General features: G+C 38.7%; 1 protein-coding gene across 3 annotated transcripts in view; it reads left to right on the top strand.

The window, feature by feature from the left end:
• The window catches only part of LOC135698528 (semaphorin-1A-like), a 251,870-nt gene that overhangs the window by 211,521 nt on the left and 25,947 nt on the right, over positions 1 to 14,402 (top strand). For all 3 annotated transcript variants that reach the window (XM_065218546.1, XM_065218545.1, XM_065218547.1), the window contains one exon: positions 10,438 to 11,022. In XM_065218546.1, coding sequence (XP_065074618.1) covers positions 10,875 to 11,022 — 148 coding nt within the window. In that variant the 5' untranslated portion in view covers positions 10,438 to 10,874. The remainder of the gene's footprint in view (positions 1 to 10,437; positions 11,023 to 14,402) is intronic.

The following is a 14,402-nucleotide window of genomic DNA, read 5'->3' as shown; positions in this document are numbered from 1 at the left end:
CATCAAATTTTATATGGCACCTAAAACTTGGCCACTTCATGAGAACTAGTTTATAATTTTGGAAATTCGGCAGGATTTTTATACGATCGGTTTTTATTTTAATTATTTTGATAAGATCGTATGGTATTTATGAATCCTTTTTAATCTTGATTGTTGTTTTTCTAGTGAACTTAGCCAGCAGCTAGGGTAAATGGCTCGGATAATGGTTTTAATTGTTGCCAAATAGGTTTCATTGTAGCTTAAATACGGTTTTAAAATGGATCTCGATGCGTTTATCGCACAACCATTTTTTTTTTTTTTGTTCATTTGGTTTGTTTTTTCCGTCGATCTTGTTTTCCGTGCTGAGCAGCAATGCTACCGACGTGCTAGGAAGGCAGCTCCCACACCTGGACCCTACCTATCGACCCATCAACTCATGAACCGGGGACCAACGGCTTTACTTCCCATCCGAAGGAAGGCGTGATCAGAGATGTTATGCCTCAGAACATCCCGGCGGTGCCGACTGGGATTGAACCCAGGCCTGCTGGGGTGAGAGGTAATCACGCTTACCACTACACCACCGGCGCCGTTGTACAACCATTTTGCAGTAAATCAATCTTGAAGAGCTTCGAAAATATACCCTTCAGAAGCTTCTCCAGGGTGGGTCAACTAGACAGATTTTAGCATCAATGAGGTTTTGGTGGATGCATAAATGGCAAAGCAGTCTTGACCAGGGTTTTATGAATGTTGTTTTATAGTAGCTTTGTAGTATTTCATAAAACTTAAAATGTTACTTGGGTATTATTTGTATGGAAAATGATGATAAAATTTAATAATTCTCATTTCCCCCGAAAGAATATTTTATAATGAAGCGATTTAGGAATGCAAGGACCCCAACTAACTTTTGGCGAATAAAATCCCGAACTTCCATGTACAGTTGATTAATCCGTCATTTCGGACACAGCGTGTGCTCGCTTTAAACTTCCGGAAGAAAAATCTAATGTTGTCCTAATAAATTTTCTCGATTTTAATCAAAAAAGCTTGGGTTAACCTTGCGTAGGTTTGAACTGGTAAACCTTACTTAATCGTTGCTAATTTTCAATCAACATAGTCAACAATAAGTTCTCGATGTTTGAAGCCATAATATGACATGCAAATTTACGACCCGGTACATCAACGTACCTAGTAATGTTCAGACCTTTATTGCTTTTTAACTGTTTTGTGATTGCAACGAAATCAGTAGACGCAGGCCTACATATCAGTTAAGCGTTTGTGACCGAACAGTTCCGTTCATTAATGATTCTATTTGGCCGAGGGGTAAATTGAATTACCTTCTAAGTATCCGGTTGTTTCGCCCGAAATGACCCATCATTAATTTTCAATTTGCTCCCAGAAAAGCTCTGTTGTGTTCAACTTAAGGCCCAATTCATAAAAATTTCTATCTAGCGTTAGTTTTATGAAACATACGTAACGAATTCATAACACAATACAAGGCATTAAACCATTCCATACGCAGCCCCCTCAGTACACTTTCACGATTCCGTCGCTTCGAGGAAGTTTAATTAAGATAAGGTGTTTAACGTTTACTTTAGTTCAGTGCCACCACTACACAAGGAAGTACGGACAGCGCGGAAAGGTAATAACTAAACATCACGGGCGTAAATATAAATCATTAACTTCAATTTTTCGCTTTTTATGACCGTCTAGTTTATACATTCATCATTATTATTGCTCACTCGTCACGGCACCTATCTGATGGTGGTGTCAGGTAGAGCAATTGATGCGTTCATACCCCCCGTTTGAGTTAAGCACCACCCACCGTTGGGAACACGAAAAGGTCGGAAACAGTAAGCTCTAACTTATGAATGTGCATTTTTTTTTTAAACTTTGAAAGTCTCTTTTTGAAGTAACGTTCACTTTTCCGTCCAACTGAAAGCGCCAGCAAAAGAAAGGGAAGCTTATCCAGAGGTACCATCGCTAATGGGTGGGTTTTATCTGCCTTCGATCGACGCGAGTGCAAACTAAAATAAACAATGCTGCTATCGACAGCGAGGTTCCAAAATTGTATTTATATACGCGGTAAAAAAGCTTTTAAAAATGCAAACTCACTCGCGGAAAGAGACCGGTGGAGATCAACAACACCCATTTACCAACGGTTGATCGTGGCCAAAGCTCGAATTAATCAAAAGGCTTTAAATTCGTGCTGACCCCAAAATATGGTAATTATTGCTAATGGAAGCAACTGTCTGCGTGCAGTTTTAACCTCTTCGTCAGATTCTCTCCACCACACTCTACACTGGCGAACAAACAGAACAAGTGGTCAGCCGTCGTGGTTCGTTCAAGTGCAGTTTTTCGATTAAATCTCGCCCACAGAACAATGAACAGACCGCGCGATGATGTAGTGTGGAGATTAATTCCCTAATAGTAGGTTTTCACCTGCCGTGATACGGATCTTTTGCGGAAGAGAAGGCACACATGGTGTTTTACTGTTTTAATGTGGTACACAAGTAGATTTGTGGTGGCTACGACGTAACTCCGTAGGTGGCAAAAGAAGGGCCAAGCATTGCCAGCCCACGTCAGTCGGTTGCCCACGTTTCTATGGTCTGACGGCGTGCATTCGGAAGCTCGTGGAATTGGATTAGGAAGTAGCAAACAACCGCATTGCTAGTCACATGTTGAGCGCGGATCATTTACTCACCTTGACCACAACTAAATAGGTGGAGCTAAACAATCACAACCCTTTCACTTGCTCTAAGCTTTAGAGCTTTAAACGCATTATCAATTTCCCTTTTATGACCATCGGTATCGGTGTCACGAGCTAAATGACCCATGACAAATTGGAATCAACTTGTTGAACCATCCGTCCTACCAGGTGACCGTTATGTTCTTCATGTTACCTCGAACCCGACGAATATTCATATTTCATAAACATATGCCTGCCACGAATACTTTCTACACCTTTCACAGTAAAGACATGTCCCCTTACGTGTCATGCTTATGGTTCACGTGTAGCTCGACCGTGAAAACTTTTCATTAAAAACAGAGAATGAAGTTACTTTAAATACCATCTTGACATGCATGCAGTCGCTCCACTCGCCTGTCACACGATGATGCCTGGATTGTATAATATGTACACAATGTACACTTTTTGGGTGCAGCAGCCAACCAACTGCTGCTGCTGCTGCATGCTGCACCAGTTGTTGTCGTTGCGTCGTCTTGCGAAGGAACACGCGTCTCCTGTGTGTAACAACTCTACAGCACCTACAAAGCATGAAGTCCGAAACACGATATTTCCATGTGCGTTTCGTGTGTGTATATGTGGGTATGTTACCGTAAAATGCGTTCCGATCAGGGTTGCCAAAAGTACACAATAATCGGTATTTCTACTAATTTTTCAGAGTTTTTACATTACTACAATACAACATTATACAGATTTCTTTAAAAGTTATGGGTTCTTCTTTAAATTTTACTTAAATATCCCAAAAAAATATGCTTAATTAGTTAAATTTTCCATACTTTTAGAAATGCTTCAGTGCAATTTTTGTGTGGCCCACTCTTATCTACCTATTTTATTTACCTCACCTAATCAAATGTGTATAGTTATTTAGCTTAACGAAGTGTTCAGGGTATCGTCCAAACTTGGCAACCCTGGTTCCGAGGTGCACAACTGAGACCGGCCGACATCAGTGCTGCGCTGAGGAAGGACAATATCGCGACCGTTGGTTGGTTGGAAAATGGTGCGTTGTGCATGCTCAGCTTGTCCCTGCCCTTAGCCAAACAGTAAACTATACTTTGCCTCAACACGGAGCTGCGACGCGGCGACGTTTTGAAGTTCAGCTGTGTTGTGGTTTGAAATTGTGTACATGATATATATTGGAAGTTTGACAAAGAATTAGAATTGAAATAATCAAAGCAAAGTCTTGAATGAAGTGTCTTTGACAAACGGCATCTCTACCATCTTGGCTGATTGTTTCATTGGGTGCTTTGGAGATAGGTTAATTTCACGGCAATTAATTGATAGGTCCCGTAAATTTTGAGGGCAATCCTTGAATTAATTTTGACGTAGGATTACGTCTTTCGGCAACATATTGGGGGTGCAATTTCAAAAAACCAAAATAGACCTCGTTACAAAAAGTGGTCAGGTTTTGACCACTTATAACTCTGTCAACAGCGGATGAATTTTAATTTTAAACAAGCTAATCGATTTGAAATTTTTCTACGAATCTGTTGGAATGAACATTTTATTAATATTCAACAGGTCATTATTGAAAATTACACAAATGTCCAACTGTTGCAATGGAGATCAAAATTATCACCGATTGCCTGCAAAAAGCGCTTGCCCTAACACAGATTTCAAAATCGAATTCCATCCGGTCTCGCCGCACGGTGCTTATTCAATCACCGTGTGTGGTGGTGTCCGGTCGGTCGTCATCATCAGCAGCAGCAGCAGTGCCTTCAGCGCGTAGCGTTGAACAAAGTTCTTCAGTTCACAACGAAAGGCTGCCCGCAAGAACCTCACATCAGCGCAGTGATGCCACATTTTTTTTTCGAATTTCCGTATTATGGTCTCAGTGCGGATTTACGTAAATCTCCATTGAGCAAATTCATAGTTCAGAAGGAGTTTGTTCTAAGTTTAGAATAATGAAAAATGACTAAAGTTTGCTTTCTGAAGAATTTGTCTATTTTAAAAATCTTGAAATCCTACAATCTTGATGTGTTTTGTATTTCTTCTACAGTCTGTAAGTACCAGTTATAAAAGACAAATCTGTTTCCGGCTGAAAATTTCCGTAATAAAGTAACTATCACAATTTCCTAGAATTTGATTTTTTATGACTGAGATTACAAAAACCTTTATCTGGACATTGGACATAACACAGAACTTTTACTGGAAGTTGAGTCGAATTGCATGCAATAATCTTTATTTCTGTAATTACGCTTTTCAAATATAAAAATATTCAGTCAACTTCGACTCACAAACTGTAATCAATCACTTTGTGGGCTTTCTAAAATTGCTTGTTGACCGATTTGACAAAAAATTATTTAATCAACCTTCGTATCTGTAACCTTGTGACATGGTTAATTAAACAAATTGAAAGGGAAACTAATATCCCTTACAACGAGAAATAAGAACATCTGAACATCAGAACTCCATTCGAAAGATTCCAAGTCTATTCGAAGCGTAGAAGGAAAACAATTATTACATAATTAAGAAATATAAAAAAATATGTAAAATCCATTCCCTTTATTTGAAAAATCTGAAAAATCTGTATATTTTTCAAAAATCTGTAATATGTATAAACAGATATCTGTATCAAAATATTGAAAAAAATCTGTATGATTACAGACATGCTTGGCGTGCACAGTTGTACACACCATCTGTTCATTTGTTAATAACTTTTCACTCAGTTGTTGAAATTTGTTTTTCTTTAAAGTAATTGATATATTAGGATCATAGTTTACTGTAGATATGCAAAGAGTAGGTAAATCTTAAAATTTGAATCAACACGAATGAATTTTTACACTTGAAGTCCGAGATGTACAGCAAGCATTTCTCACTTCATTTTTACAACGCATAAACAAATACTGTTTATTACTAGAATTAAAATCTACTTTTTTTACGAATCTATAACAAGCTTAAACTCTATTTTATCTACTGCTTCAAAAAGAACTATGCTTCGTCAACTGTGTGCAAAGTTATTAGCAAATGAGCAGTTCGTGAACAAAACTGTGTATGCCAAGCATGATTACAGATAAATCTGTATACGTGGCATCACTGCATGTGCGTCCAATTACCGAAAAAGGCTGAAGAAGCCGCACCGCTACTGATCGGATTCAGTAGATCTTCGTGAATCGCTGTTGGCCATCTATGCCAAGCGTTCCAACATACAGCTCGCCAGCCTCATCCGTGTTGAACACCCTAATAGCTCAGCATTACTCAACCATCACGACAAAGCGGTTTTTTTCAGGACCACCATAAATTATTGTTGATTAAGAGTTAATTTTCATGGAACGAACACTCGCCTTGCTGTCAGCCACATCACCTCCAAAGCTCTTTGATAATGTACACAGCCACCAAACGTTTGTGATCAAATACGTAACAGTATTGAAGTGGTACATAAAAATTCTCACACTGACCGAATACCACATGGCCTTGTCAATGAACCAGAAACACTGCGAATTAAAGAAATATTTTCTCCAGGACACTAGGAAAAAGCTAACAAATCCTGAATATCTCGCGAATGGACAATTTCAGCAAGAAATTCCTCCAATCAATTCTCGCTGTTTTGATTATCTATTGTGCACACGAATTGTGCACGAAAATGCGTAATCTATATATATAAAAATGAATTTCTGTCTGTCTGTCTGTCTGCCTGTTATAGACTCGGAAACTACTGAACCGATCGGCGTGAAATTTTGTATGCAGGAGTTTTTGGGGTAAGGAAAGATTCTTATGATGGTTTGAGTCCCCTCCCCTTCTTTAGGGGGGGGGACTCCCATGCAAATGAAACAGAAATTTATGCGTAACTCGAAAACTAATCAAGCAAATGGAACCAAATTTGGGATGTGGAGGTCATAGGGGTAGCCGCTTAGATAAGAGGGGGGCTACGTACAATATAGCATGTTTTTTTTTAACTGGCGCATAAACTTAAGCTAATATTGAATCCCGAGCAAGGCCGGGCACACTCAGCTAGTTTTGTCATAAAAAACGAGGCATTTCCGTTATGGAAAAAGTAGTTTCCCTTACACAGTCGCCGAATATTGATACCGAGCACGTAATCCTACGGCAAATCCACGGTTGTGTTTTGGGGTACAATAAATTTGAAAGTTGGTGGTACTGAGGCAGTTTTTAAATAGGGTTTCCATGTTTATTCACCACTACTTAACAAATTGCGAATGGTGGAATTTTTTTCAATGTTTCAGATTCATAAAACTTAGCCTTGTAAGTTGCGGTTTACCTGCAAGTCTATAGCTGGCCCGATTTACCCCGGCGGGCGGCTACGAGCAGAGTACTTCCCCCAAAGAAGTTTGGATTTTGGGCGTTAACGATAGAAAAAATGCAATTTAAGATGTCTATTGACTAATCTGACCTTCCCTTTCTCCTCGCTGATTCTCGGTGACACACGGAGGGGCCCTTTGACGACGGCGGCGGCGGTTGTTGCTTGTTCACGTGGGCTCCAGACACGGGTAGTTTGTAAAAGTCATAAGAACATCATTTGATTTCAGAGAATTATATGATTATATGATTATATGATTGCTCGTGAATATCTCGCGAATGGAAAATTTCAGCATGTAATTCCTCCAATCAATTTTCGCTTTTTTGATTATCTATTGAATGAACCAAAAATTTCGTGCGTTTTGTGCATGAAAATGCGTAATTGTGTCATAAAAAACGAGGCATTTCCGTGATGGGAAGAAGTGGTTTCTCTAACACAGTCGCCGAATATTGATACCGCGCACGTAATCCTAAGGCAAATCTACGGCTGTGTCTTGGATACAACCTCTTACTTTTTTTTTCTTGTTAAGAGCACATTGAGGAATCAAGGCAGGCCTTTGATTTCTTTTGGGCACAATAAACATGAAACCTTCATTTTTAGTGTTCTCAGGAAGTTGGTGGTACTGAGGCAGTTTCAGACAGTTGCCATGTGTTTTCAATGTTTCAGATTTATAAAACTGAGCCTTTAGTCTGAGTTCAGTGAACTTCTTAGAAGTTAAGGGTGATTTGTAAAAGTCATGAGAACATCATTTCAGAGAACTAAATGTAAAAATGGCAGCACAGTGAACAAAAAATATTCGATTAGTTATTGATCGAGTTATTGAAAATGGGACAACAAAATTTCAACTCTACCTACACCTTGCAAGGCCTTGCATACAGGGGGTATTCATTGGATGAAAGGGACCGCGAAAGAGGACCATAAATTGAAAGTTTTTTCTTAGGACTGTTTTATCTTAGCGTTCTTCTTTGGTCTTACCCCTGAGCAGAGAATATTTTTTCAAAAATATTATTATTAACATATTATTACTCAAAACTAGCTCTAATCGCGATGATAAAGAGTTATTATGAGAAATACAACAAGATCTGTACTTGTTTTGTGCTGTAACATCCAAATCCAAATAACATCTAGCGGCACACAAACGATGTTTTGGATACGATGTTTATTTTCGTGTCATTTGACAGTTCATTGTAGGTCCAATGTATCTTGAAATGTTCAAAATAATGAAAAAGTGAATCACCTGTGTTTATTTAGTTGTACAAAAACTGATGGGAAACGTGCTGAAGTGCCGGGTTGACCCACAGTTCCCGTACACATCCAAAAGTAGCAGTTGAGGCTTGGGAAGCTAGTCTATAGTTGTGTTGACCCTTTGTTATAGAATCAAGACATTTCATTGAAAGTTCGACTTTTTTTTTGGTTTTTTTGATGGATTGAAATAAACGTAAGACCCATTTGGAGAAACTAAATTTGTTTGACAATTTAGTTAATATAAAAATTTCAAAATTATTTACAAAACCTTCCGACGATCACATTACACAATCTGTTTATGCATTGCGCATTACAAAGTCTGCATGCTTTTCATGAAAATCTGTAATACAATCTCATATTTCACGGTTGGGTGCAGGTCATGCCTTATGGAATTCTTACTTTTGTTTGATTGTGCTTCTATAATAGCTATAGTCACCCCAGTATTGTGAGTCACCCACAATTATGGGCCACTTCCATTTGATTAACACACTGAACTGACTGACCCATAATATTGACTAGCTGGCCCATAATACTGGGGTGACTGTATATGACGGATTTCCCAACAAACATTGATAGCTGAATAAGAGTTTATTCAAACAAAAATATGCTTCGTCAGCTTAAAAATTGCTCATTCAGTTCAAAGCATTGTTGCCAAAAGAGACTTGCACCATAGTCGGGGTCATTGGACAGGCTGTTTCTAAAAGGAAATTAAAAACTGCTTCTAAAAATGACCATCACCAATAATTTTCCACAGCAACTATACGCGACACATGGAACCTTTTTCGTCGGAACGTCGTCAATCATTAGCGGCTGAGAAACATTCTCCGAGGACAATGTTTTCCTTTTTGTGTGTTTGCTGACAAACTCAAAGCAATACATAATTAAGTACTTAGGAGAACATTATTTATGTGGCATTCGTTACTTTTCAAGGGCCTGTCCTCGATCTTGGCGTGCTTGGTTGGATGGAGACGAAAAACGTCTGCTTACATAAAAAGAAAACACAGCATGCCATGGGCTAATTCCCAGTGCGGCGGTGAGGGTGAGGTTAGAACTCATGGCTTGAGGTTCAATTCTATTCAAATTAATCCAGTGGAAAGCGGAGGACACAAAAAAATTAGACCAACTATCGTGTGCGTCGTCTGTATGTGTGTGAGAGAGTGTATGTCAAATCATTAGATTATTCTTTTGAACGAGGGTAGGTACTTCAGGAATATTAATAACATCGAGAAACAAGAGCGAAAAGGGTGAATAGTAAATGAAGTCACAACTCGTCTAAATAGGGTCTTCTTCACACGTAGCAGGCGATGACGATGGGGCCGGTGCAACTTGATACACTGTTTGCTGCGCTCGATCGAGGGTAAGACAACGGATCGTAGTGCATATTTAATTAGAATGTAAAATTTGATATTACAGTTTATTACGATGGGGATTAGTTTCGCTTCCATTTGCACCGCGATGGGAACTGGGCTCGTATAGAATGGATTGAGAACAGGTCGTGTCATGGCGGTGCAAAATAAATTTACAAGGGTCCGATGGGATTGTTTGTATTTAACCCTTTTTCTGAGCATTGGTAGAACGAGGGGTTAAAGTTTGTTCATTTTAAACCTGCTGCTACTGAATAAATTGAATTCATGTGGAAATGGCACAAATGAGCTATCGATTGCTCCCTGATATACGATTTGCTAAAAGCATAAATAATATCAGCACTATCGCCGTCTGGCATCTAACGATCACTAGTTTTATTGTGCTAATACCAGTTTTAAGTGCTCTAAACGCCAACTTAATCACACGCAATCAGCTATCCGGCTATACGTTAATTTTACGATTTGAGAAAATTGGACAAAACAAAGAGTTGATCTTCAAGGCAATAAAACAAATTATTTTTATTTTTTTCAAAGTCAAGTTCAAGTCGTGGCGCTGGCAATAAAAGCAAAGTTAATCAGCCTATACTTTGCGACAGTGAGTGGCGTGATGATACAAACATCCATTAGCGTGACGGTATGATGTACATTCAACGATTTTAAAATGGTGCTCGACACATCAACTAACTGCATTAATAAAACGATTTCCAAATCAAGAAAGCTCTGGTTGGACGCAAACAGTGCGGTGTTAATTCCGCCATATATTTACGACACAAAATTGTACCCTGAGGTAGCTGAAAAAAACATGTCGCCTAACCACTAATTTAATACGTTTCGTTTCTTTTTCTTCCTTGCAGATCGGTCTACTAGTGAAATGACAATTTCGGCCGCGGCGCCACCAACGGCAGTATTAACCTTCTCCGGCGTCCAAGAAAAGCAACGACCAGGTTGCCATTAATTAGCACCGATCATGCTGCACCAGCAAAAGCACTGACACGCGAATGGCAGATCAGAGCAACAACATATAGACGCCCGCGGTCAGCCTCCGATGAAATCGAGAGCTTTTTAAGGAACATATTAACTAATAAATGCAATCGCTAATTAGATAGATAATAATACACCGCACAGCGGCACAGTTGCTGAAAATGCGTCGAGTGTGAAACCGAGTTCCAGAGAGCCCGAAGAAGGTGTGCTCAAGTGCCCAAAAGCCATAAGCGCGATCGAAGGAAAGAGCGTGTGTGTGTGTAATCAAATAGCTGAAAACATATAAAATACCACGAGAAGCACCAGCTCCATGATGGACAACGGCAGCATACCGGTATCGATGCTGAGGAGGCACCTGAACTCATTCATGATGGTCCTGATAGTGTTAGTTAGCTGCAGCTTAGATAGGATTGACAGTTGGACACCAGATGTCCTGACCAAGTCATACATTACATACGGTGAGTGTTTTGAAAGATCGCAGTCTCCTCCTACTGTCATGTTTTCTTCGTTTTATTACAAGCGTTCGTTTGCCCCTATACAGACCTCATTAGGAAGTGGTCGTGTGGCTTGCCGGCGTGCAACTCATCCCTACCGAGTGCGACATTTGATACCTTTACTGTCGTAATTTTATCATCCCGCACATGATCAGTGGAGTGACTTCCGATTCTGTCCTGTGGCTGAAAAAAGGATCCCATCATTGTTTAATAGCTCGGTTCGGTGATCACTTCCGTTGAATTCAGCTACCGCCTTTTATGGCTTCTATTTGCGGTACACAGCCGGCAGATTGTGTAGTTTGAAAGATTTTTTGCTTTTAACGATCTACACGAATAATCTACGCTGGGAATGTTTTCTGCAGCTATTGCGGAATGACATATCATTGAGGGTTTTAATTGGCGCAAAAATGCATCATGCACTTTCTTACTTTATTTGTTATGAGCCGCTGTTTTACGACCGTTATGACGAAATTTATGATACATCTTCAATGGCTTTACGATCCTTTTGAATGGCGTAATGCTAGCTTTTCAATCGATTTAAATTGTACATACACTGTAAGCTCTATTGCCATGAACTCTTTACCGGGGAGCTTAGATAGGGCGCCATTCAAACGCCATTGAATTTACTTCGGCCTAGCGCTTCTTTTGTTTTTGAGAAAAAATGATGTAAACATTCATATCACGCGTTCTCATTGACTTCGTTCGGTAGCTTTTGAACTAAAGAATCGTACCAAACGCATAATTGACTTGTTAACTCTGAAACAATGGATTTATTTGATGTATTCTGCTCGATAGGCCCACAAATGGACGATTAGGCCAAAGACGTGGTCTACCCTACATGCAATTTGAAATTACTCGCCTCAGGATCAATATCCGCCAATTTGGTAGCACGAGTTATGAATAGAATTCTTGGATAACCTTAATTTCTCTACGGTATACGGTTCCGGTACCACTTATAGGCCACTTAAAGGCCCCGGGTCACATCCCAAGTAACAATGCAGTAACCATTTGGCATCCACTCTGATTTATGATGGTTTTAAAACGGCAATAAACAATCCATTTAGCTTAAATACAGCATTTCAAAGTGTAAAACATTCCTGGTTTTTGCTATTTTAAAAACCTTTTATAGTCTGTCAAGAAAGTCAAAAACTGTCTTGTTTTAAAAATCAATTTAAAATAGTTCTCAATCCCTCCTTAAAACTGTTCTGTAATTCAAGCATAAACGTCATAAGCAATTGTTTATTAATGTCTTGATAAAATATTTTATAAACGTGTTCTAGCATTATAAAAGCAGCCATAAAACCATTAGGTTTTGCATTAGGACAAAAAGCATTTATTGTTGCTTTTTAGGCTTTTTAAAGTACATCATAAACTCACCAATCACTCTGTTTACCAATTTAAGCTTAAAAGATGGTTCCTGATAGTTAATAAAATCCAAATTTATGACAAGGAAATCTCGAAGCATAGACGAAGTAGGATGAAAGATTCAAGTCGATTTCAGCTAAATTTACTTCTTTAGAAGAACCAGCACACCATCAACGACTGTCAATCTGGCGGAGAAGAGTAAAGTGAGGGTAGCCTTCTCCAGATCTTGTGAATAGATGATAATCGAAATAACAACCGACAGCAATCCACTGAAACTGTTAGTTAGCGAAGATTAGCTGGTTTCCGATCAATAGCAGCGATTTTATTCGGCGAAAGAATCAACTCTTCGGAAATTTCATTCAAGAGTACATCCCTGCATCGTTGGATGGTGCACTTCTGTAACCATCCGGAAGAAGGGGACGATTGCGCTTCCAGCTGTTCGAAATGCGAAATGTTGTAAAACAGTATCGCAAACTATATGAGTAACTGCTCACAATCCATCGGGAGAAAACCGCCTGGAAGAACCCTGGATCCCACAGCGCAACTATCGAAAGATAAACAAACTTTGACGTTGAACTTTTTGCAGGCAACTTTGCCTCCATAAAAGCTATCATAAATATGAACGGGTTAGGATCAAGCAAAACGGCTTTAGATAAATGCAATTCAGCCTGCAAGTTTTCTTCATAAAAACCATTTTAAAACCTTATGAATTTGTTAAGGATTTCTTGAAAGCAAAACAACTTTTTCACAAATGACCCATGAAAATCAATTTTTATGCCATGTTCCAATTAGTTTGCTTGTTTTTTTACAACCTTCGATTTTCAATCTATATTTCCTTAGATATAACTATATTTTGGTAAATTTAACAATGAGTTAACATTTAAATGCAAAAATTTCCCGGTCAAGCTCGATCTGAAGTTTTTTTTTTCAATGTAAAATAATTAGTAAAATCGACGTTTTACGAGGGCGGACTTATTTTTTTCGATGTTTTCACGTACATTTCACATAACATTTTATAAGGCACTTAAAACTAGGCCACTTAAGGGGGTAGTACACTTTGAACGTCCAAAAAGTAAGGCATTTTCGTTAAATTTTTTAAGCAATAAAACACTCGGGAGGGCAAATATGTTATAACCCATTTATTAGTCATCCTTCGAACTACAATTTGTATTTTTTTTGAACTCGATTGGCTCGTCTCCGTGGCCGGTGCACCAGGTCGCGCGGAAGTCGGAAAACGGCGTGGGAAAATACTCCTTTCCACGTGATCCTGGAACATAAATCGAACAAAAATCCTGATTAGTAATGAAATTTGGGTTAGAAATACGTATTCCGATTTTTTTTAAATTATTTTTTTCAAAAGTTGTGGCCTTAGGAAAAAAAAGTCCATTTTTCACCCTAAAAATGCTTACAAAATCGTGGATTAAAAATCGAAAAAGTGGATACGTATTTCTAAGCAGAATTTAATTCTGAACAAGAAAACCTAGGCAATATCCAAATTTGATGATAACTGGTTAGAGTTATTTCCCACGCCAGTTTGAAAAACCCCGTTTCGAGATAAACGCGTTTAAAGATAAAGATGCTCTCTCAGCGCGCCGGTACATGTTTTAGAAAATCGCTTCGTAAAGCGGTAAGGAATATTCTGGTGGACTTGGAGTCTTTTCTTAATTAAAATATACATCCCAAGGAACATTTTAAGCCAAAAAAAAATGCATTTTTTTGAAAAATCAAAGTGTACTCCCCCCTTAATGAGAACTATTGTAATAAATTTGGATATTCAACAAGATTTTCAGTTTCTATTTTAATTATTTTGATAAGCTCGGATTCATAAATCCTTTTCTCTCTTGATTGATGCTTTCCTAGTGGATTTAGCAAGCGGCTAGGGGAAATGGCTCGGAAAGGGTTCTCAATGCGTTCGTCATAAAACCTTTTGCAGTAAATCAATCTTGAAGAGCTTCGAGAATACACCCTTCAGAACCTTC

Source organism: Ochlerotatus camptorhynchus, unplaced genomic scaffold (genome assembly GCF_037179485.1).
Source record: "Ochlerotatus camptorhynchus isolate MF236.1 unplaced genomic scaffold, CSIRO-AGI_Acam_v1.1 ptg000089l, whole genome shotgun sequence".
In the NCBI taxonomy this organism is placed as follows: Eukaryota; Metazoa; Arthropoda; class Insecta; order Diptera; family Culicidae; genus Ochlerotatus; species Ochlerotatus camptorhynchus.
This window is presented reverse-complemented; position numbering and strand designations above follow the sequence as displayed.